The 20,963-nt window shown below is 44.0% G+C and overlaps 1 protein-coding gene across 1 annotated transcript in view; it reads right to left on the bottom strand.

Moving 5' to 3' along the window:
- USP7 (ubiquitin specific peptidase 7) overlaps positions 1 to 18,619 on the bottom strand; it is a 73,487-nt gene extending 54,868 nt beyond the window's left edge. Inside the window, exon 1 of the mRNA XM_030481460.2 lies at positions 17,948 to 18,619. Coding sequence (XP_030337320.1) covers positions 17,948 to 18,029 — 82 coding nt within the window. The 5' untranslated portion in view covers positions 18,030 to 18,619. The remainder of the gene's footprint in view (positions 1 to 17,947) is intronic.
- Between the last annotated feature and the right edge of the window lie 2,344 nt (positions 18,620 to 20,963).

The raw sequence follows: 20,963 nt of genomic DNA, 5'->3' as shown, positions 1-20,963 counted from the left end.
AATGGTAAACTATGATTTTAAGAGATTCCTACTACAAAAAAAACTACCCAAAATTATACACTTTGGGTTAATTTTACCATTTGTTTTCACTGTAATTAACAAGAAGTAATTAAGCTTTCATCTAAAATTAACAACTGTGGAATGAGCAAACCAAAAACATTCCTTTTTCAAATGGGATGTTTTACAACAAGCTGGACAAGAAGATGCTTTTTTTCTTCTTTAAGACAGAGCTTTCCATTCTTCACTAGTTTCCCAAATTCCTGAAAAATACTGTCCCGGGAGTTTTTAAGGTTGTTACTTCATATGCTCAATCTTCCAGCCTCACCTGTTAGCATTGTTCCACGCTGTACAAAAACCTCACTGAGCCAAAGAGGACAAGCAGAGAAGGACTGTACCTAGGAGCAGTGCTCAGCCAGGACAGTGGGCTCCGTGACGATGCCCCAGGGAGCTGGGGCTGTGGGGTTACTTACCCCATCCCGCTCCCATTTGGCACAGAAAGCCCCTTCCTTACATCACAAGTGTCCCCATTTTGACCAGTCTCCACAAAGCTTTTGGGGCCTGGACACTCCCAAGAAACCACAGCCATTAAGTTACTGGCCAGCCTTAATTCCCTGAATCATCTGTCAGGTGGCTACTCTGCCTTCTACTTTGCAGCACAAGCACTAGCAATCACTGACATCATTTAAAAAGCCTTAACAGAGGAATGAACCAAGAGACTTCCTCAGCCTTTACAACAGAACCATTAGGTCCCAAAGCAGTTCAGGCTTGTCTTCAGCATTCACCCTCAGATCAGATTTAACTTTTACTTTCCTTTCCCATTCCGACAGTAACCTTTCTACCCCCAGATGCTAATGCAAGAAAATAACAATTTAGGCTCTGAGGAAGAGCTGACTATTGTTGTAAAATGTTCTGAAGATCGGCTTCGCTACTGCTTTGAAGACGTAAGTTACTGTACTGAAAACATCCAAATATGAGCAGATGCTGAAATTAGCACTAAACTGTGTTAATTATTTAATACTGTCTACATGGAGAACAACTTTCTTCAAACAAATAGCCCAGCTGAAAAACTGTTTTATACAGAAAACACAATCTCAGGCTTTAGCTTCCATTATTTACTGAGGAATTCTTAAAAGAATGCAGAACGGGAATTTTGTAATCCTCAGTTAAGCTTCACTGACAATTTTATCACTTTTCCGTCAGCAATTTTAAGTTCCCTCAGCCGTTCCTCATCAGATTTGCGCTCCAGACTTTTCACCATAGAAACCAATATACATACAAAAAAAAAAAAGGGCACAACCATACCCACACTTTGAGGCTAGCTTGCTTTTTCAAATCCTAATACAAATGCACTGAAACCAATGAGGCAAAGCAACTACTGCATCCTCCTCCATATTAGTTGAGAACAGCTAAATTCAGATCTCCAAAATTAAGCTACTTGGAATACAAACAAGAATAATAAGAAAAAATACAACCTACTGATAAACACTGGGACACCTGTAAAGCAGCAATCATTTTTACAACTGTTCTTTATCAAAGACAGAGCTTCTTGAACCATGTACATCATACGGTAAGATTTGCAGCTGCAAACTTCAAAACTACGTGGTTTATGCAAATCATGCAAACAACTATTTTAGAAACATGAATTGAGACACATATTCCAGAAATAAGACCCTGCACATATATAATTCAGATTTCGTCTTGCAGTGCAACCAAGTGGCTGGAGGGTGGAGCCATGATGCTCCCGATGAAGTTTATTTTAGATGCTGAGGCTCTCACATATTTAAGCACTCTCATTAATGCCCTGATGTGTCACCACCCCAAGTAACCACCCAAATTAGTTCTTCCCTGAAAAGGAAGACCAAAGTTGTCCAAAATTCTTCTTTCTTCTTCAGAAAGGCTGTCACCTCACATGTGGCAGTAGTTATAACTAGTACATTTCTGTGCAAAAATACATTCTGAAGAGGAAAGTTGTACTTCACTACTCACACGTTTGTTGTGTATGTACTTGTACTTTCTTATTACATATCACATTTTATTTTTTTGTTTTGTAAGCCAAATCCTCAGACAGTATTTCAATAGCTTTCTGGACAACTATTCTTAGAGGATAAAAGCAACAAACCAGACTTGAAAATGTGTTTTAGAACAGCTGACTACTGTGTGTCACTCAGTGAATTCCATTTTTCTTATGCTCTGCGAAAGACCCTCATTCCACAAATACACACCCAATCTCAATACCCTATTCTTTCCGGCAAATCTTCCCAACTACTTCTATTTTTGCTCCATTGCTAGCACCACTCATCTGAAGCAAATTCTGAGGACTTCCAAAATTAATTACTGCCTTCCTGCTTTGCCTCTGGCTGGAAGCTGGTATAAACATCACCACCAAATTAAGCTGTATCTCTGATTCCTTACTCTACTGATGATGAATGATTCTTCCTTTGTCTCAGAAAAACCTTAAATCCATTAAGTTTTCTTCCCACCCTTTATTTTTCTCTTCAATAATGCATCATGTGTGGCCTGTGTCATCATCAGCCACTACGCACACACGGCTGGGACAGAAACCCTTGCTACTCAACACTTCTTTTGCTCTAGCTAGTCCATTTACACGCTCTCAGTGTTTTGAGTATACTCCTGGAGCACACAAGCAGATTTTTTTTTTGTCAGTCCTCCCCACTACTGGATCCTCATCTCATTTCTTGTCTTTTTCTTCTACTACTTTTCCATGCTAACAGTTCTCATTGGAGGGGGTAAGCATAAGACAGTGCATGGCAGTGGACCACAGAGAACAGAGAAACAGCCAAACACAGAGGTACACCACAAGCTGACTTACTAGTATGCAATTCCTGGCACTTCCTCAGTTCCAGACCTTTTTCACCAAAAATCTTGCTTAAGAAATAAAAGTATACACAAAAACTATAAGTATCTGCAACTAGCGTGCACGATTTGAAGGTTTCTCATCTATAAGTCCCTGTTTTTTTAATACCTAAAACTGACAGAATTGAAGCAGAGCACTCCAATTTAATTGTGATTGTAGTCAGGTCTGACCCAATCCTGAAACGAGCTCCAGATGTTAACTGTCTGAATAAGCTAGTATTCAGAATACTAACTCAGTCAAAGTCAGAATAAGACCAGAATTTAAGAATTACTAGAGATAGTAATAATTTAACTGCAACTGTTACTCACACAGGAATATCTTTCCCTTTCTGAAAGGGGAAACTTTCTTTCAGAAAAGAAGGAAGAGACATGCCATACCTTTGCGATAAATAATAAGAAGAGATATAAAAGACAACAAACCCAAAGACAAAACAGACTGGGACTGAAGAGAGAATAGTTATTTTGCTGCAGGTTAGTAGGAAGGAGAAGCTGCAGTCTGGAACACAGCACTCAGACTACAAAAAGAACCAAACCAACCCTTTGATAAAATATTCAGTTATTTCACCTACAAAACCCAGGTGCCTACAAGTAAATGGCAATGTATTATGTTTATCAGGGTGGTAACACAACACTGGCATACTTTTAACAGCTAAGCTACACAAAAGGAAATTTATCTGTGCACATGTAACAGGAGAGTCTTTACCTGTTTAAGCTTGTTCACAAGCCCCATCAGACACAATACAGTGTCTAGATTTTTACCTAGCAGATATTCTATGCCCCCATTACATCCTTTGACCATAAAAATGCTAAAATAAAGAAATAAACATACACGTTTTGATTTGCTCTAATTCATATGGCCAAATCCAGGTATTTTAATGTCCCTGTGGATGTTTTACTTGATGCATTTTCAGCACACTTTTTAAGATCAAAGAAACCCCACAAGACCAAAGAGACCAAAAGAGAGAAGGGGTAGGGTGAGTAGATGTCTGTCTCACCTTGGCTTGGACAGTCTGGGTAAACATGAGACTCCACTAAACATCCAGATGATAATATGTGGGATGCTAGAGATCTCTGGGATTTTACTAGAGAACTTCTATCAGGCTGTAGGATCTCTCCATACTCCCCTTCTCAGTGCAATGCCCTGGGACTTAACCCATGTGAAGCTGCCTGGCAAGAGAGAAGCCCATCACAGGGACCAGACTGCACACACAGCACAAGTATCACACCCACTGCTGCTGGGTTGCACAAGCCAAGCCAAAACCCATGTTCCTTCACTGTACAAACCACTGCAAATGCTACCCTCTCTTCTCTGAAAATGAAAATATTTGCTTCAAAGTGTTGACACAGAATAAATGACCCCAGAACAAAGAGAACAAATGTATCTTACAGGCACCCAGTTCTGGCTTTTACTATGATTCTGCCATCATACTTGCCTAATTAATGCAGTGTTCACAAAGTCGGGGCAGGGAGGAGGAATTATTTCCATTATTTTCTGCAAATGCTATTAGCAACCAACTCCATCAACTCCACAAGCAAGCAGAAAGGCTAGAAAGGTAAGAATTAATACCAACAGTGCTTATTCCTTATCACTTAATATAATCCAGCATTCTTGATGTCTGAGCACACTTCAAGTCTCTGCAACCTTCATTTTCTGGCACAGCAATTCTGAACTGCACAGGGAACGTCCACTTGAATGCCGAGCTCCCGCTACTGGGGAAAAGGAAAGGTTATTCCAGATTCACCAGTAAAGGCACCCCTCATCCATCTGCACACATGCAAACTAAAACTCAAGACACTGGTGCCCACAGCACTCCATCAGGATTACAGCATCCCTCTACAGTTGAAGTTAAGAACCTGCATTAAGTTACAAACTCCTGTTACATGATGGCATTGCCTGTGCTGCACTAATCACATGTTATAACTACTGTTCCTGGGATCGTTTTAGACCTTATTTTCCCTATTTTTTTTTTTTAATGGACAAATATTAAATATTTTTTAGAGGAATGGCATTTTGAAAATTAAAAAAGCCTGCTGGGCTGCACAGTGCACTGGTGCTCTTTAAACTTTTTTTACAGTGGTAACATGCATTCCAATACAGCTCCAACAATTTAACTCTAATCCTTATATTTAATTATTGTTGCTTGAAAAACACATCTGAAAGAACTGGTGGAGCTCTGTGGAAAGGAAAAGGTATTTCTCACCACTACAGTTGGCTCATCTAGAGAAAGTTGTATTTTCTCCTAAATCGCACAACACAGCAAGTGGTAAAACAATCTAGGTAGGCCAAACCCCACATTATTCAGGTATGCCCAGGTATCAAACTACCATTAAAATATCATTTTAAAATAGCTTTTGCTACTGATGAATATTACAAGGACAGTCCAAATTTCTCTGCAGACCCAGGAGGCAGCCACATACATTCAACCATGACACAAGTTACAGAGCTCAGTGAGTGACTTTACATGGGAGAGAAATACGGTAGGGTGAGGAAAGCCTTCCAGCTCCCAGAAAATTCATGCCCATCTCAATATATTCAAGTCTACAAGCTATCTCTTGAACATAAGCTGAACTTCTGAAATTAACATACACCAGTAGAAACCCTGTGTTATCCACCCAAGTGCTGGCACCACTCCTTGCCTGGCAGGCAGTTAACATACCGTCTTCTCCCTGGCAGCAGGGGAAAAGGAACAGATACCCCTCCAGCCTCTCCTCTGCTCAAGCCCAAAGGCAACCAAAGCCTTCTCCTCTGCCCACCTCTCCAGGTGCCCTGCTGAACTGGACCAGTAGGTAGGGCAAAATTATTCTTTTGGAAGTAGTAACCTATTTTCAAAGCTTATTCACCCAAGGCACTCCTCCCTCTACCGTTGGTGCACCCTCGCCTAAGAAACACAGAGCATACCAGCTGGCTTCTGCCATCCCCCCGAGTCACCCACTGGGAGGTTACTCCCAAGGAAAGAGTGCTGCCAGTAACAGGACGCATCCCCACTGGAAAAGCAAGTTTCTAAATGAATAACCCCTCCCCAAATTTGAGAGCATGATGTAGAAATCAAAAGTGCAACACTACCACCAAGAATGGGTTTATAATACTGAGTTTAATGAGCTTCTCATAGCATGCAGCTGTCCATATTTAGGCTAGAAATGACCTATAAATCAATCAAGAATTCCACTTACTTAAAAAGGAATTCTTACTTCAGAAAACACAAGTATCTCTCTATTTACAAAGTTGCATCCTGCCAAAATTTCAAATACTTCTACTGTACAGCTTTCCTTTGATTTAACAAAGCATGCATCTGAGGTGGTTACTGTGCATGTCAAGGTATATTAAAAATGAAAGATCAAAAATTAACATTAGCCCAGTTAATCTCTGCCAGCATTTTCCTCCAGCTACACTAACTAGATCCTGTTTAGCATTAAGCCAGTCAGCACTGAGCCAGTTTTATATTCCTCAGTCTCATCTGTGAACATGATGCTAACAGCAATATGTATACTTTACGTTGAATTTAAAATTACCAAAATTTCACGCATCATCTCCTGCAAACTTCCCGGATTAGGAGGCAGATTAACCCTGAAAATTCTTTTAACAGACCTGCTAAAACCTTGCATGATCCAACCACATTCCAAAAACCGGTGGCTCCTCTTAAATTAGGACCATGACACTGGCAAGAGAGCTTGGCTGACAGAACAGCTGCAGTAAGCACCAACTCCAGGTCTGAATGTGACCTGGAAAATTTTATCACTGTGCTGAAAATATCAGAAGAAAAGCTAGTTTGGACAGGAGGTTAAACCCCGCACAAACACACTGAGATTATGATTTGAGGTGAGATTTTAATAGATACATAAATCAGAAAATAGTAACCCACTTATTGCAGGTGAGAAAAGCAGGAAAGCTTCAGATGTATCTTCAAGTTGGAAAATGCAAGAGGCTATATTTTCAGCTACAAGGAACACCCTTCTGAGGGGAAGGGGAAAAAAAAGTAGCAGAAGTGAAGACATTCAGATGCAGACCCTGCAATGGGCACAAGTTCATCCCCAGAAGTGGTTTGCAGCTGAACAGCATTCAGTTTTTACAATGGTAAAACCAAGTGCTCTGTAAGCTTGGATTTGATAGTAATCCTTGGAACTCTGCTACAGCCCTGTCCCCTAATGCAGCTCTTGGGGGAGACAGGCCCAAGTGTCAAATAAAGGGTCTTGGGAAAGTTTAAAAAACATCAGAAGTTACAGAAGTTATTAATGGCTTAAGAGTTTCTTCTCCCTCCTGCCTCCCTCAGCTAAGCTGACCCACCTGTTCACAGGGCCAAACAATAAAGCAGACCAGTGAACTGAGCTAGGTTAAAAATAAACCCAAAATAAGGAAGTTATTTCAAATTCAGATATCTTCATTCATCTCGTTTATCACGTGCTCCCACGCAATTGTGTCAGTGCAAGTGAGGAGGCAAAGGGGAGGTGCAGAGGTCAAAAAACCCCTGCTCTAGAACATACCTCTTCTCTGTAGCAGTGTTAAGACTCAAGCAGACACAAAGTCTTCTCCTGGCTCCAAGAAGCATATAAAAGTCATCTGATATAATGAAGTATGGTGCCCAGACCAAAATCCAGGACTTTCTCTGCAGCTTGTGCTCAATTTTGGGTTAGACTCTCTTTTCTACAGACACTATTCTCAGCTGATTGCTGCACAGCACAGCCCCCTAACACCACACCAGTTCAGAGACACTCCTTGGATGTGGGAGATGTTTGATGCCCCTGACTCCAGAGCTCTAGGATGCACTCTGCTAACTGCAAGTTCCACTATAAAAATTTAAGCAAAAGCCAGGTAACAATAATACTATTATTTAATAAAATGGGTTTTGAAGATGTGCTCTGTGTTGAATTCAGTGCTACTAGTGTAACTTTACTAGCAAAAGCATGTGTTCACACATTTGAATGCATAAGGCATTAGGAAGGCTCCCATGCTCGTATTTCAGACCCTGACTATGCTGTATTTAAGCAACCAAGAACTTTTCTTGGATTTGACCTCAGTTTTGTCCTTCTAAGGTGCCACAAAGTATCTAAATTTTGATTCATCCTTCATTATTAGTCTGCGGTATGAATTTATACAAAGACTTGTGGGGCATGCATAGATTTTAAGGCAGCCAACAGATAACATACCAAAGGGAGCCACTCGAGGCATGATCTCTCGCTGCATTAATGTCAACACCTTTCAGTTCATTATATTGAAGGCTGCTGAAAGGTCTTAAAGAATTAGTTGGAATGTCTTCTTAATCCAGCAAGAGAGGTCACCGACCAATAAAGCTGAAGTGTTTTTACCCCAAGTTTAAAAGTCTGAAGATTGATGCTGCGGTTCCACACACATTTCTTCATGGCAATGCCAACATGTCCAGTCCCCAGGCTCATTCACACCTCTAAAACCTGCTCTTTGTCAGAGCCAGCTCAGCTCTGTTCAGCTGCAGGGACTAGAGAACCCACTGGTTACACTACACACCTCCAGCAAAGCTGAGGGGACAGAACAACATCATGGCTGACCAGGCTGCTTATGAATGGGCAACTGGCACAGGTGAAACGAGATCTATTTTGTGCAACTTTCTGATTAGCTTTCCCCTTAATCTGTGCTATTATCAAGAACAAGAGAGTATTTCCCCCACAGAGCTCCACTGGTAAGCAAAGGAGCTGCACAGCTTTCCCTCCTTTAGAGGGAAGCCCCAAGGATCCTTTCCAGCAAGGTCCATAGCCCTTCCACACCAACCCTCTCTTACTTTGGATGATACACTTCAGGGCACAGGTTGTGAACCAAAGCATGAGCCCAAGGAACAAAATGGGTTAAAAAAACCCAAGACAAATCTGCTGAGAATATCTTAAAATCAATATAGAACAGAAGCAATACACCTGAAGAATCAATTATCAAATCCTGTGGTTAAACTTTTAGAATAAACTACTTTAAAAATTATTAGTAAGTTTTGATTTCTGGCACATTTTAGTTTGATTTTGCTGCTGCTTATTTTCAATTCCTCATCTGCAAGGACACTTCAAGAAGGAAAAACAAACAAACCAATCCTAAACAACAAAACTTATGCTTACTACCTTCAAAGCATGATGGAGATATTGCAAAGCATTACACTAGTTTTTAAGGGGACTGTTTTTTTGGTGTATGGCTGAAGTCCAAGAAGTATCTGAAACAGTCAGACTGAAACAGAGGAGATAAAAACCACAGAGGAAGAATGTGACAAGGGAAAGGAAAGCAGAACAAAATTGTGAAACACCACTACACTAGTTGCTACTAACAAGGAGCGGTTTGCATGTGGCTTGTGACCCACTGTTTAATTCATATAATTTACAGACACACTTATGTCCAAACTTTTAATAGTATCTACTGTTCTCCAGAAACCAGGTTCGCCTCTCAATACTATTAAGCAACTAACACATAACCAGGTGAAAAATTCTTTAGGCCAGTTCCTTGTTATTCCCAGTGAAGAAGAAAATCTAACTATCCTTAACTTCATTTAATGTACAATAAAAGAGGGTTCACACAGCCTCTGCTTAAGCAGATTTCCTTTTTTAAACAAAAGTACATCTCATTGTCTTAGGACTTGAAGCCTGTAAACCCATGCAACAGCATCTGAGTGTCTAGTCAGCAGTAACATCTGTAACAGAAGCAAACCAAGCATTTATCTAAATGGAATAGTTAAAACATGCTGTGAAGGTAAACTTGTGTCTAAAAAATTGTACCTGATTATGGTTACCAGAAATATTCTGGTGCTACACAAGTTTGAAGTATTTCACAACTACTGTAAAGCAACAGCAATGGATTGGCCACATCAGGAGAGCTGCCTGGCTTTACAAGCAGGAAGGGAGAATGTGAGTTCTTCCCCATCTCCAAATGAAATGATCTCTGTTCTTGAAAAAATCCCAAAGATGATGCAGAAACCACCATACCCCAGTACTAGGATTGCCAACTCCACCTTGACTGCCCGAAGCAAAATGTAATGGGGGGGTGGGGGGAAGGCAAAACCTGAAACTGATTGCTCCCCAAACACCTTTTAATGTGTTCATTCTTTTCCAGTAACCAGAGATTATCAAGGGAAAAGAAAAAAAAAAAAAAAAGAAAAAGGCAACAGGTTACTGTCCAAAAACTGTACAATACTAAATAAACACAATTCAACACAGACACTCCTCTAGTCATACAGGGGCTGGGGCAGCCTAGAAGGACCAGATCAGTAATGGTCCCTTCACAGCTGATGGATGAAATAACAATGAACGAAAATACAGATCCCAGTACAGAGTGGCCATCCTTTCTGATCTTAAGATGTGCAAACCAGAACGTTCATATCACCACAAGCCACAACCCTGCTGTTGCTGCCACCACCATGGCTAGCACAGAAGAACCACAGAACATGTGCAAGTTTAAAACACCTACCCGAAAGTCCTCATCCTCTACTGAGAGATAAGGGCTGATCTGCACAGCGAAACAACAGAATGGGGTGGCATTCCTGCCCCAACACATGCAGGGTGGCTTCTTCCTCAGCTGGGAGTCCCCAGCCTACAGAGCATCCCCAAGCTGCAGCTGGGTCCCACTGTGTGCATGGGCAACCACACATGAGATGCTCCAGAATGCAGACAGACATCACACAGCCTAGACTTGAACTGTCATCCACAATTTATCCTGTATCTTCATAGCTCAGAAGCAAGTTTTACACCAAACATTTCCTACCTAGTCACAGAATGTGTTCATCTTATACCAGGAAAGTTTCTTTTCTTAAAAAATCGATTTCACTTTTCTTAAATACTGTTTATATGAACCCATTTATTAACTTATTTGCTGCAGATGTAAAGTATGTACATTCATAATTCACAGATTAGCCATTTTATGAAACAAGTTTACACCCTGATCTGTTTAACAGTAAGAATATTACCCCAAATGGATTTGGAATTTAAAACCTTTGCCAAGTTTTAATAGGTGTTTGCACCCTCATACTTTTACCAAAATCTCCATCAAAGTTCCGCCAAACAGTACCAGTGATGTTAGAAAATAACTCACCAAAACATACAGGAGGCAAAAATCTCTACTGTGGAAACACACAACCATTCCCTTTTTTAAACACAGCTCAACGGAAATTCACCCAATGGTTGTATTAGTACATCACCACATTTAGAGCCCTAAACCAGAATTTTCCTTAGATCTTCACAAAAACACACATGCACAGCTGGAGATGCCATACTTTTTAAGAACATTCTTACAGTTGCACTATGTGAAAGCATCAAATGATCAAACTTAGAGCTACGGTGAACACCAATGATACTCCTACACATCCTTTCCTACTTACACTAGGAAAAGAGAAATTATGAAAATCACTGTAAGGAATTTCACAGATTTCTGCTTTTAAATGTAAAAATCTACTGGAGTGCATTCAGTGCCTTAATACACAGAATATAAAGCTCCAAGTTCTGTTTTCCAGCACTTTTATGATGTTTCATATCAAAACAGGTGTGACTGCTAAAAAACCTTCATCACATATGCAAGAATAAGCTGAGGTATCAGTGTTTTCTCCCCCCCAATTTAAACAGGATGCTCCTGATACATCTTCTCTGAGTGGCATCACCCCACAGCTGCAGCCAGGGAGAACTCCAGGTTTGCAGGCACTGAACATCTTGTTCTCTCAAGATGTTTGATGCTACAAAGCACGATGGTTTTGTTTAAATCTTCACTATTACATGGGTCAGGAATTACTTATTTCTGTAATGTCTAAAACAGCAAATTAAAAAGACAAACTGAGATATGCTATCTTGATTACATAATGGAATTTTAGTTATATCAAAATTTACCATTTAGTTTTAATCTCCATATTTTTAAGATCTTTTGTTTAACAAATTTGCAAATGCTGCTATGCTGAATAATCAAGCTGTGGTATTCTAGATGCATATTAAGCCCAATATAAAATAGTCTGCAAATATGGTTTTATATTCTGAAAAGAATCCCAAGGATTCCTAGGCACTACAGTGAAAGACTAACACTGTCTTCCTCAAACTGCAAATACTCAGTATAGTTTCAGTATTTTCAAAATCCATCTACTAATTTCCAGCAGCTTAATTATTTCTAGTTGACAAAATAACAGCTTTCTAGGGAAACTACACGAATACAACTCAGAATAAAACATTACTTCCAAGCTGACCATTCTTCATTTTGCTGGCAAGTCATTCAAACTCCATTCAGTTTCTAAACTTACAGAGCTTGTTTTACTACAAGCAGTAAGCCAAGCTGAAAACAACAACAACAACAACAAAATAAAGGGTTTAGCAGAAATATTAAGATGTATTAAGTCTAAGCCTGCAACAATATGCACAGATACATCATGCTACAGCCGTTGCCACTCATTAGGTGCACTCTTCCTCTTTTTGTTAGTGTATCAAATCAAAACATTAGAACTATTGGAGCAAAATACATTATATTTTAAGTGACCAATGAAAAAAAGTTTCAGAAAACAACACTGCATATTTAATGACTTGACAAATAAGACAGCCAGTCTCCAGCCCCCATTCTACTTGCCAAGATACTTTGTAATAGTTGCTAATATATATATAGTAATATACATATGTATTTGAGGGGGAAAAGCACACTTGCTATTACTAACGCTTTGTGTTGCAAACCACCCAATATTTTACTCCTTCACAATCAATATTCTCCAGCTACAAAATACAAAGCTAAAGCAACTGATCTGAGATACCCGAAAGCACAAACTAAAGCAAACAATGCTCTACTTTAAATTTATTATCAATTAAGAAAAATTGGACGCTTCACAAGCTTTAAACCAGTTCATTTTCACCCTTACCCCAAATATCAAATGATGTCATGCAAGATGTACTTGTTAAACTGGTTTAACTGCTACAGGCTGGATGCACTGTTGAGATTTTCTTGTGATAAATTAATTCTGCAGCAATGAAACTGATTCAGTTAGTCTCAAACAACTATCTCCATCTGCTTTTTGAAAGTTTGGGCTTACATTTCTTTTACACACACACCCCTTGCTACTTTATGTAGTACAGCTACCCGGTAATGACAGGGAGCAGTTTAACTTCTCTTCTGAATACTGGAGTGGAGTAAGGAAGCCTATTTTGTATAGTTCATCCTCAACAGTGTGCCATCTAAATTTCCCTCTGAATTTTCCATTTCTCCTTTATAGAAAGTTTACTAAATCTGACAACCTGGTGAGCATCCAGTTTATAAAGAATGCACAGAAGAAACTCTGGACACAGTTAACATTCTTTAAAAGCCACCAATGCTGCTTTCTTAGTTGCTGTGAAGCAGCCACCTCAGAACAATGCAATGCACATCTTTTCCCAAGGCCAAACATGCTGTTTCCAGAGGTAGTAAACATGATCATTACCAGGAACAAGAGGCCAGACCTGGTCCTTCTCTCTAGGTATAACATCAGAATTAACTTCATTTTGCTTGCTGTCTGCTGCATCAGCATTTTTATCTCCCCTCACTTGCGCACCATCCATTTCATGGAAAAATGGCAAGGCTGGAGAGGGGAAGGGGCAGGAAGAACATATAAACAAGCAGATACCCATGGTTGTATGATGAATTTGTCTGCATATTCTCCTCTCAAACATACAGCCTCACTTTATCACTGCTTAGCTAGAAGCAACACAGAAGACAGCGAAGGAGCTCAGGGAAAAAGAGAGATACAGGCCTTCAGGAGAAAGGCATGGAAGCAGGCAAAAAAAGAAATGAACACTGTGTTATATATGCAAATGATATTAAATTGCCAGGAATTGAGAATACTAATGAGAATAAAACATGAGAGGGAAGTAAGCATTCAGAAGATAGGCAAAAAAACCAATTTCTGTACTTGAGACCAGTATCACACAGTGGGTCAGAAACCTAGTAAAATCTAGTAGTGAGCAAAACAGGAATGAAAAGCAAGCAATGCAGACTTCCAATTACATGGGAACTGCAGAAAAGTGCAATTTTACACTCTTCACACACATGCACACACACAGCCATGCCAATTACTTTTTTTTATCGTTCTTTGTAAATATCTTGCATAATTTCACCTGGAATTCAAACCTCAACTTTAAATTGCCCTAACTAGGATAAAACTTGGAAGACAGCATTGCCTGAGAGGGCAGAGAGGTGACACAAGGAGAACACAAGTGTGCAACCTGAACTACCAGTCACCGTGCATTCACGGGCTGTGACAGTGTCTCAGTAAACTTGTGCTGGCTACTTCAGAAAATAAACTTCCATAACGCCAAACGCGTACATACGTAACTATGGGCAGAGGCTGGACCTACCAAAAAAGCAGATTCAAACCATAAACAAGGGAAAAAAAGTTAGTAAGCGCAAGTGAGACCTTCTATGAAAGAACTTTATGAAATATTTAACTGTAGGTTTGCACTAAGCCAAGTTGTTTGAAGTTCGGACACATTTGTGAAACCACGTTACAGAAGCAGCATATAAAAGTATCGGGACTTGGATTCAATTACACTTTATAGAGCAACTCACTAACAACTAAACAGCCATAATTCTTTGCCTGATAAAGTAACCTACATACCCTACTTACAGTACAGGAAAACTATTATTTCTTGCACTGAATTTATTTAGCATACAAGTAAACTCTTCAGAATTTCTACAGGATAATTTACTAATCACCACCCCAAACTGTTAATTTATCTAAAACTCAGGCACCAGTGGCTCACCTGCACACTCCTGCTAGGTGGTTCAGTCCAAAGGCAGCCACAGTAGGCAGAATCACAAGCTTTTATGTGACAGTGGATCAGGGTTGCAAACAAAATCCATAACTAGGGACAGAATTTGGCCAAATAACTGCCAGCATCTGCGCTGCCTCAAGCAGCCCTTCTTGTTCCTTCCCACCCCAATGCCAAACCTTCACCACAACAATACAACACTAAATGGGGCTGCAGGGTGAACCAAATTAAAACCCTAAACCCCACTTCTTGTTTTTAATCTTGAGTACTTCACCTTCACAGGGAGGTGCACCAGCCCAGTGGCTGGCGTGGCACACGAGATGTTTGTCCAACTGCGTTGGGAAACACAACCTCCTCCAACACATCCCTCAAATTTAAAGTTTCTCTGCCTACGTATCACTGCTGCTTAGCCTCAGTAAGGCTAAAGCTGATTACAAACAACATCCACAGGTAACAGAAGACTAAATACACACAGAGGTGATTTGTAACACCACTGCATTCTGAGGATTGCAAGGAGGTGAGCCTGCATCACACCTAGTCCCGCAGAGCAGGGACCTGACCTTATCAAGGCTGTCATTGCTTCTTTCCTTCATGACGCAGAGATTAATTTTTCCTTCTAAAGGGAATCTCTTCCTCCCTCTTTAAGTCCAATAGCCCTGTCTAGTACTACTTTCATTTATACACAGTGTCCATAAGGTCATCAAGGAAGAGTAAATTAGTCATAAGAGAAAGGGAAGGGAGAAAAACAGGGACGTGAGAGCAGACATTCAAAATACCACATCTGATTTAATCCTGCGGAATTTAATTCCACACTTCTTCTACTACATCTGAAACGGTTATCCCAGTTATTAAAAATCGATCATCTGCTATAGCTGTACATAGAATAAGTGAACCTGCACATAACTCAAAATCAAGATGTGCAATTTTCCACTGCGCATTCTTCACATACCTCCTAAATCTAACGTGATCACTCACTGAAGAATGGCATCCAACACTGTTCTGTGCATGTCAAAATTAAGTTAACTACATGTTATTAAGTATTGTCCTCACTGCTTGAAAGAATCTCTCTCAAGAAAGCACACCCATAAATTAAAATGAACATTGTTTTACACACTAAATGAACATACACGCATGTCAACTTTTATTAAAACTCAGCAATAACCTGATCTCTGCTATCTTGTAAACGTAATACATTTCTCAAGAAAAATCAAGTATTGCAGGAAAAAATCTCCAAAGACTAAACTTTCTTGGTTTTGTTTTTGCATAAATGAAATGGACAGTTCTGTAAACTCTCACAAATTAGCAAGTTTGTAATATCACTGAGACTCAGCTTGTGTGTGGCCTAATAGATCTCAAATAGATTTCCAAGATAACGCTGTATTTATTCTCGGTGTTGCTATGTTGATATACACAGAGACTCTTTCCTCATCCCTCCAATGGAGGTGGTGACCTGTGTAAGATTTCCACAACCAAAGGGGCTTCTGCCTGTATTTTGAACTCCTGTATCCCCACTGACAGAGGGGATGCAATCCAGAGACATTCAGGAAACCTTTCAAATGCATAAAAACGCTTAGCATTTCACAGTGTGCCCAGCATGGTAGAACATCAAGCCCATAAAAATCAAACTAAAAACATTAAATACAGTCAATATTCTAAAGGACTTGAAAAGGGTATTGCGAAAAAGCAGTTTGCTAAGGGCTATCAAACAATCTGCTGGAAAATATAACCTACAAGATGTTAATATTTGTATGCATACAAACAAGTATTAGATACACTTAAAATCACCTCCTTCTACATATTTGTCACACAGTATATAAACCCCAGTTTGGAGATTTTTCTAAAACAAAACCAGAAACAGTCACTCTGATAGTAAATAAGTTGTAGCTATTATTTTATAAAATAGAGATTTATGTTCAAGAAAGCAAGGCTTTATGTAATGACCTTCTAATCTTGAAATGTAATCCCACAGTCACCGTGACAAACTTCCACTGAAACACCTTTGCTCCTCCTGATTTCAATGGCTATTATTTAGCAGAAAGATACATTTACTAAGTCGATTGTCATTGTTTCCAAGTAAAATATCTTGTGTTAGCAAATATTTATGTCATTGTTCATTAAAACGGTAGTAACAGAACTGGCATCTTCACAACCAGGCATTCTAAACGATATTTAGGTAGTTGGGCGTTTTTGACCTCCAAGTCAAATTCCATCGGTATGAGCAGCACGCTGTGGCTGCCCTTCCTTAAGGAACAAAATCCTGCCATACATTTGCCCAAAATAATTTTTACACCGCTGAATCCAGGCGGAAGGCATTGTTCAAAGGGGGGAGGGAGGGTGCGTAAAAATAACAACACAATGCAAAATAAAATGCAAAAGGCACCAGGAGAGACCACACCGGACGGGAGCAGGGAACAAGCCTGAAAATGTAGTGCCTCCTTTATGAAACCAGCGCAACTGCATGACGGTGCAGGATCCGGGCCGAGGGCTGTGCAGGCGCTACACATGGCCAGCGCTGCCCGCCGACCCCGCGCTAGGCCCGCCCGCAGCCGTTCCTGTAAATAACCCTCAGAGGAGGGTTAATTAAAAATGGCGAGCAGCGTGGCTGCCTGCATACAATGAGCGGTCGGGTCGGGCCGCGCCGCCCCGCACGGCTCCGGCCAGGGCAGGGCTCAGCTCAAGCCCACCGCCGGCGGGAGCGGGGACACCGGGCCGGGCCGGGCCGGGCTAGGCCCCGCTGCCCACCGTTCACCGCCCGGCAGCCCTTGGGACAGCCGCGCCCCCTTTCCCCGCGGAAAGCAAAAACCCTCCCCCAAAATCACAACTACTTTGAGACGGACCCCAAAACCCCCCCACCCCAGCCGGCCGGGACCCCCCGAGGCGCGGCTGCCTGTCCCCACCACCCCCCTCCCGGGTTCATCTCCCGACGGGAGGCTCCCGGCCCCGCCAGGCCGAAGGTCCGGGCTCACGGCCGCACGCCTCGCCCCGGGGGCGCGGGGCTCCTTTTGTAGCAGCGCTTCCCCCGCACCCTCCCCCTCCCGCGATGCAAATTCCTGCGGAGCCCCCCCACCCCGAGCCGCCTCCCGCGGCCCCGCACCGCTCCTCACCGCCGCAACTTTCCCCGGCCGAAGCGCCGCCGGGCGGAGCTCCCCGCGCCCCGGGAGGGGAACCCCGGCTGGCCGCGGGACGGCGAGGGGCGGCCGGCCTCGCTCGCAGAGGAGGGAAGGGCTGGGCGCGTGTTTACCGCGGAGGGAAGACGGGAGCTCCCCGCGGGGGACGCGGCGCCGGGGGAGCCCCGGGAACCAGCACAAGAGGGGCGAGAGGGGGGAAACTCTCCTCAGAGTTGAGGGCGCGGGGCCCTGCCCGGGCCGGGCTTTACCTTCCATCTCCATGTCCTCGGGCTCGCTCAGCTGCTGCTCCCCGGGCTTCTGGTGCTGCTGCTGCTGCTGATGGTGGTTCATGTCGGGATGGGGCTCGGGCTCAGCGGCGGCGGCGGCCTGGGCCTTTCCCGCTGGGGGCTGCAGGCCTGCGTCGGGAAGGGAAGGGGCGGAGGAGCGGCGGGGCCTCGGCAGCGGCCGGTACTGAACACCCGCCTCGGGGGGCTGCGGCTGGGCTCCGGCGGACAGGGAGCGGGTAGCCGGCGGAGGCAGCGAGACGCGCACGTATTTGCTCGCTATTCGCCCAATCTCGGCGGCGGCACCCGGTCGGGGGAAAGGGGTGGGGAGGAGGGACCGGCCGGGGGTGGCGGCTTCCCCGAGGGGCCGGAGGGGAGGGGACCGGGAGGAGGGGAGGGGGGAACGGGAGACCAGGAGTCAGGGCCCGGCGGCGGCGCCCGGCGCTTCCCCCTCCCCCGGCGAGGTGTCCCCGGCGCTGCGAAGTCGGGGAGGCGCCGCGGGGCCCCTCCTCTGCCCTCCCGCCCCCCCCAGCGCCCCGGCACAGCCGCTGGCCGACGCCCGGCTCGCTGCTCCCGGCCCGCGGGCCGCCCCCGTTGCCTGTGCCCCGGCGCGCTGGTGCCGCTCCGCCGCCGCCAGCGCTCTCTTGTCTCAAAATGGCGGCTGCGGTAAACGCCGTGAAATGTCACATCCGCATGAGGGGCAGCCCAGCGAGCCGGGGAGGGGGAGGCAGCGCCGCGGCCGCCCCGGGAACAGCAGCCGCCGCCGCCACAGGAGGCCGGAGGGGCGGGGCTACAGCGGCCGGGCCCGGTCGCCGGCGCCGCCGCGGCCTCCCCGCAGGCCGCCGCCGCCACCTGCGCGTAGCCCGGGGAGTGCGGTCACTGCTGCCGACGGTCCCCGCGCGGCCGCCGCTGCCCACCGGCCGAGGCGCCGGGCCCCTCCCGACCTCCGCGGCGGAAGCTCGCCCCTGCCGCCGGCCCGGCGCGGGGGCTTCGGCCCCACCTGAGGGAGGCCCGGGCCCGCGCCCCCGCCGCCACCGCGCGCCCTCTCGCGGCAGAGGCGGCGTCCCCCGCCGGGGCCTGCCAGGGGCCGCGGGCCGGTGTCGGCTCCTCAGGCCTCGGTGGGCTTCTGTGCCTTCCGTGGGCATGTTTCCCGCCTTGTGCCCAGGCCCGCGTGTGTGGGGCTGGGTGCGGGGCTCGTGGCGGGCCCTTCCCAGAGCTCTGCCCCAACCTTGGAGCCGGGGCACTGTCGGGCCGGGGGCACAGGCACCAGCCGTGCCTGAAGTAAGCCGGCCCCACGCACTGACAGGGCACCTCACTGCCTCTCGGCCCTGGGCGGCCGCACGTGTAGGGCATGTGCAGGCGGAAAGGATGTATTTGTGCGATGTGCGGAGAGAGGAAAGAGGAACGTGCTGTAAACAAGACTGTCGCCTGGATGTCTTGTGTGGAGGGCATAGTCATTGAATCATAGGCTTATGGAATGGTTTGGGTTGGAAGGGACCTTAAAGATCATCTAGTTCCAACCCCCCTGCCATGGGCAGGGACTTGCCTGTGCTAGAAGGAGAAAGTAGGGGTGCAGGTAAATAAATAGCACCTGACTTGGTCCGGTTTGGGGTTAGAGCAATGCACGAAGCACCTTCACTTAGGGATGAAAGAGGATTTGGAAGGCAATAGGGAGTTGTATTTAACAGTCCAGTATTTACTTCACGGGCCGGGAAACAGGCAGCTGGATAGTCTGTGAAGGGAAGGGTTCAGGACGTGCAAAATTTGGCCTCTTGAAGGGACTGAAAGTGTACTCAAAGCAGACAGTGCTGTTCTGACTGCAAGTGGATAAGTGAACTAAAAGTTTATTTTTGTTTCTAGTTTATAAAATGAGCAAATCAAAAGCAATCTGGGGGACAAGTCCAGCCTGTCTGGGCTCCAGCTGGCCCCTTCTCAGCAACATGGGAGTCTGCAGGGGTGGGCAGGAGAGGAAAAGAATTTCCAAGTCTGAAGCCCTGCCTTACGTGGTAAAACTCTAGAAAGAGGGGAAAGATAAGGGAAGTTGAAGATATTAGTTTTAAAAACAGCAGATTTGATATTTTGCCTTCCAAAAAGTGCATTCTGACTTTCCCTGTTGTTCCTCTGAATTTTCAAAAGCTGTTTACAGGAAAATGATTTATAACCTGGAAATGGTTTGTTACCATTGACCCAAGCAAAAACATAACAAATCTGCTAAACCTGGGTTTAAAGTATCTTGGCAAAAGAGGAGGATTAGGACAGAGGTTCAGACAGAGATTGATGCATGTGTCTTTAGTTTCTTAATGTCCTAAACTTTGAATTCCCTACTGCCAGTCTTTCCCTATAATTACCTCCCAGAACAATTGCTCTTTCCTAATGACTTCCATTCCAACCTCCTAAATCATACACAGGTTTAAACTCATCCCTCCATCCTCCCTCCACGAGCCATCCCCAATACAGGATGAACCAGTATGTCACAACAACAAGGTGGATACGGCTTATTACCCGATTCTTCAGCCACGGACACTGGGTTTGAACAATTGAGGAAAACAATTTCACCGCTGCAAAGAGTGAGTGCCTAAAGTCAACCATAAGCTGATGTTACCGTAAGTGTTAAACACATTCCATTACATACAAAAACTTCTCTGAACTTCAGCTCATTTTAAGGTAACTGATTTTCCAAAACGGATGACTTCTCATGCTGGTTTAGAGGAGAAGTCATGCAAAATGTAACTGCACAAACCTTTTGCTGTGGGAAGGCCAGTAAGAAAGACAGAGGCAGGAACTTTTCTGTCAGTAGCTGGATGCAGGAGCGATGCGTCATCGCTTTGTGAAGATGGCATATCACAATCAAGCACTTGATTGTATATTGCTAATTTAACTAAACTTTTATCTTCTCGGAGTCCAGCTACAATCCAGACTAAATTTCCTTATAATGTTTTGAAAAGACATGTGAAAATGTATCATTTATATTGTGTGAAAATAGCTATGAGTAAAAAGGGAA

The sequence above is a fragment of the Strigops habroptila genome, chromosome 4, assembly GCF_004027225.2.
Source record: "Strigops habroptila isolate Jane chromosome 4, bStrHab1.2.pri, whole genome shotgun sequence".
In the NCBI taxonomy this organism is placed as follows: domain Eukaryota; kingdom Metazoa; phylum Chordata; class Aves; order Psittaciformes; family Psittacidae; genus Strigops; species Strigops habroptila.
The sequence above is the reverse complement of the archived record's forward strand: the minus strand, read 5'-3'. Positions and strand labels throughout refer to the sequence as shown.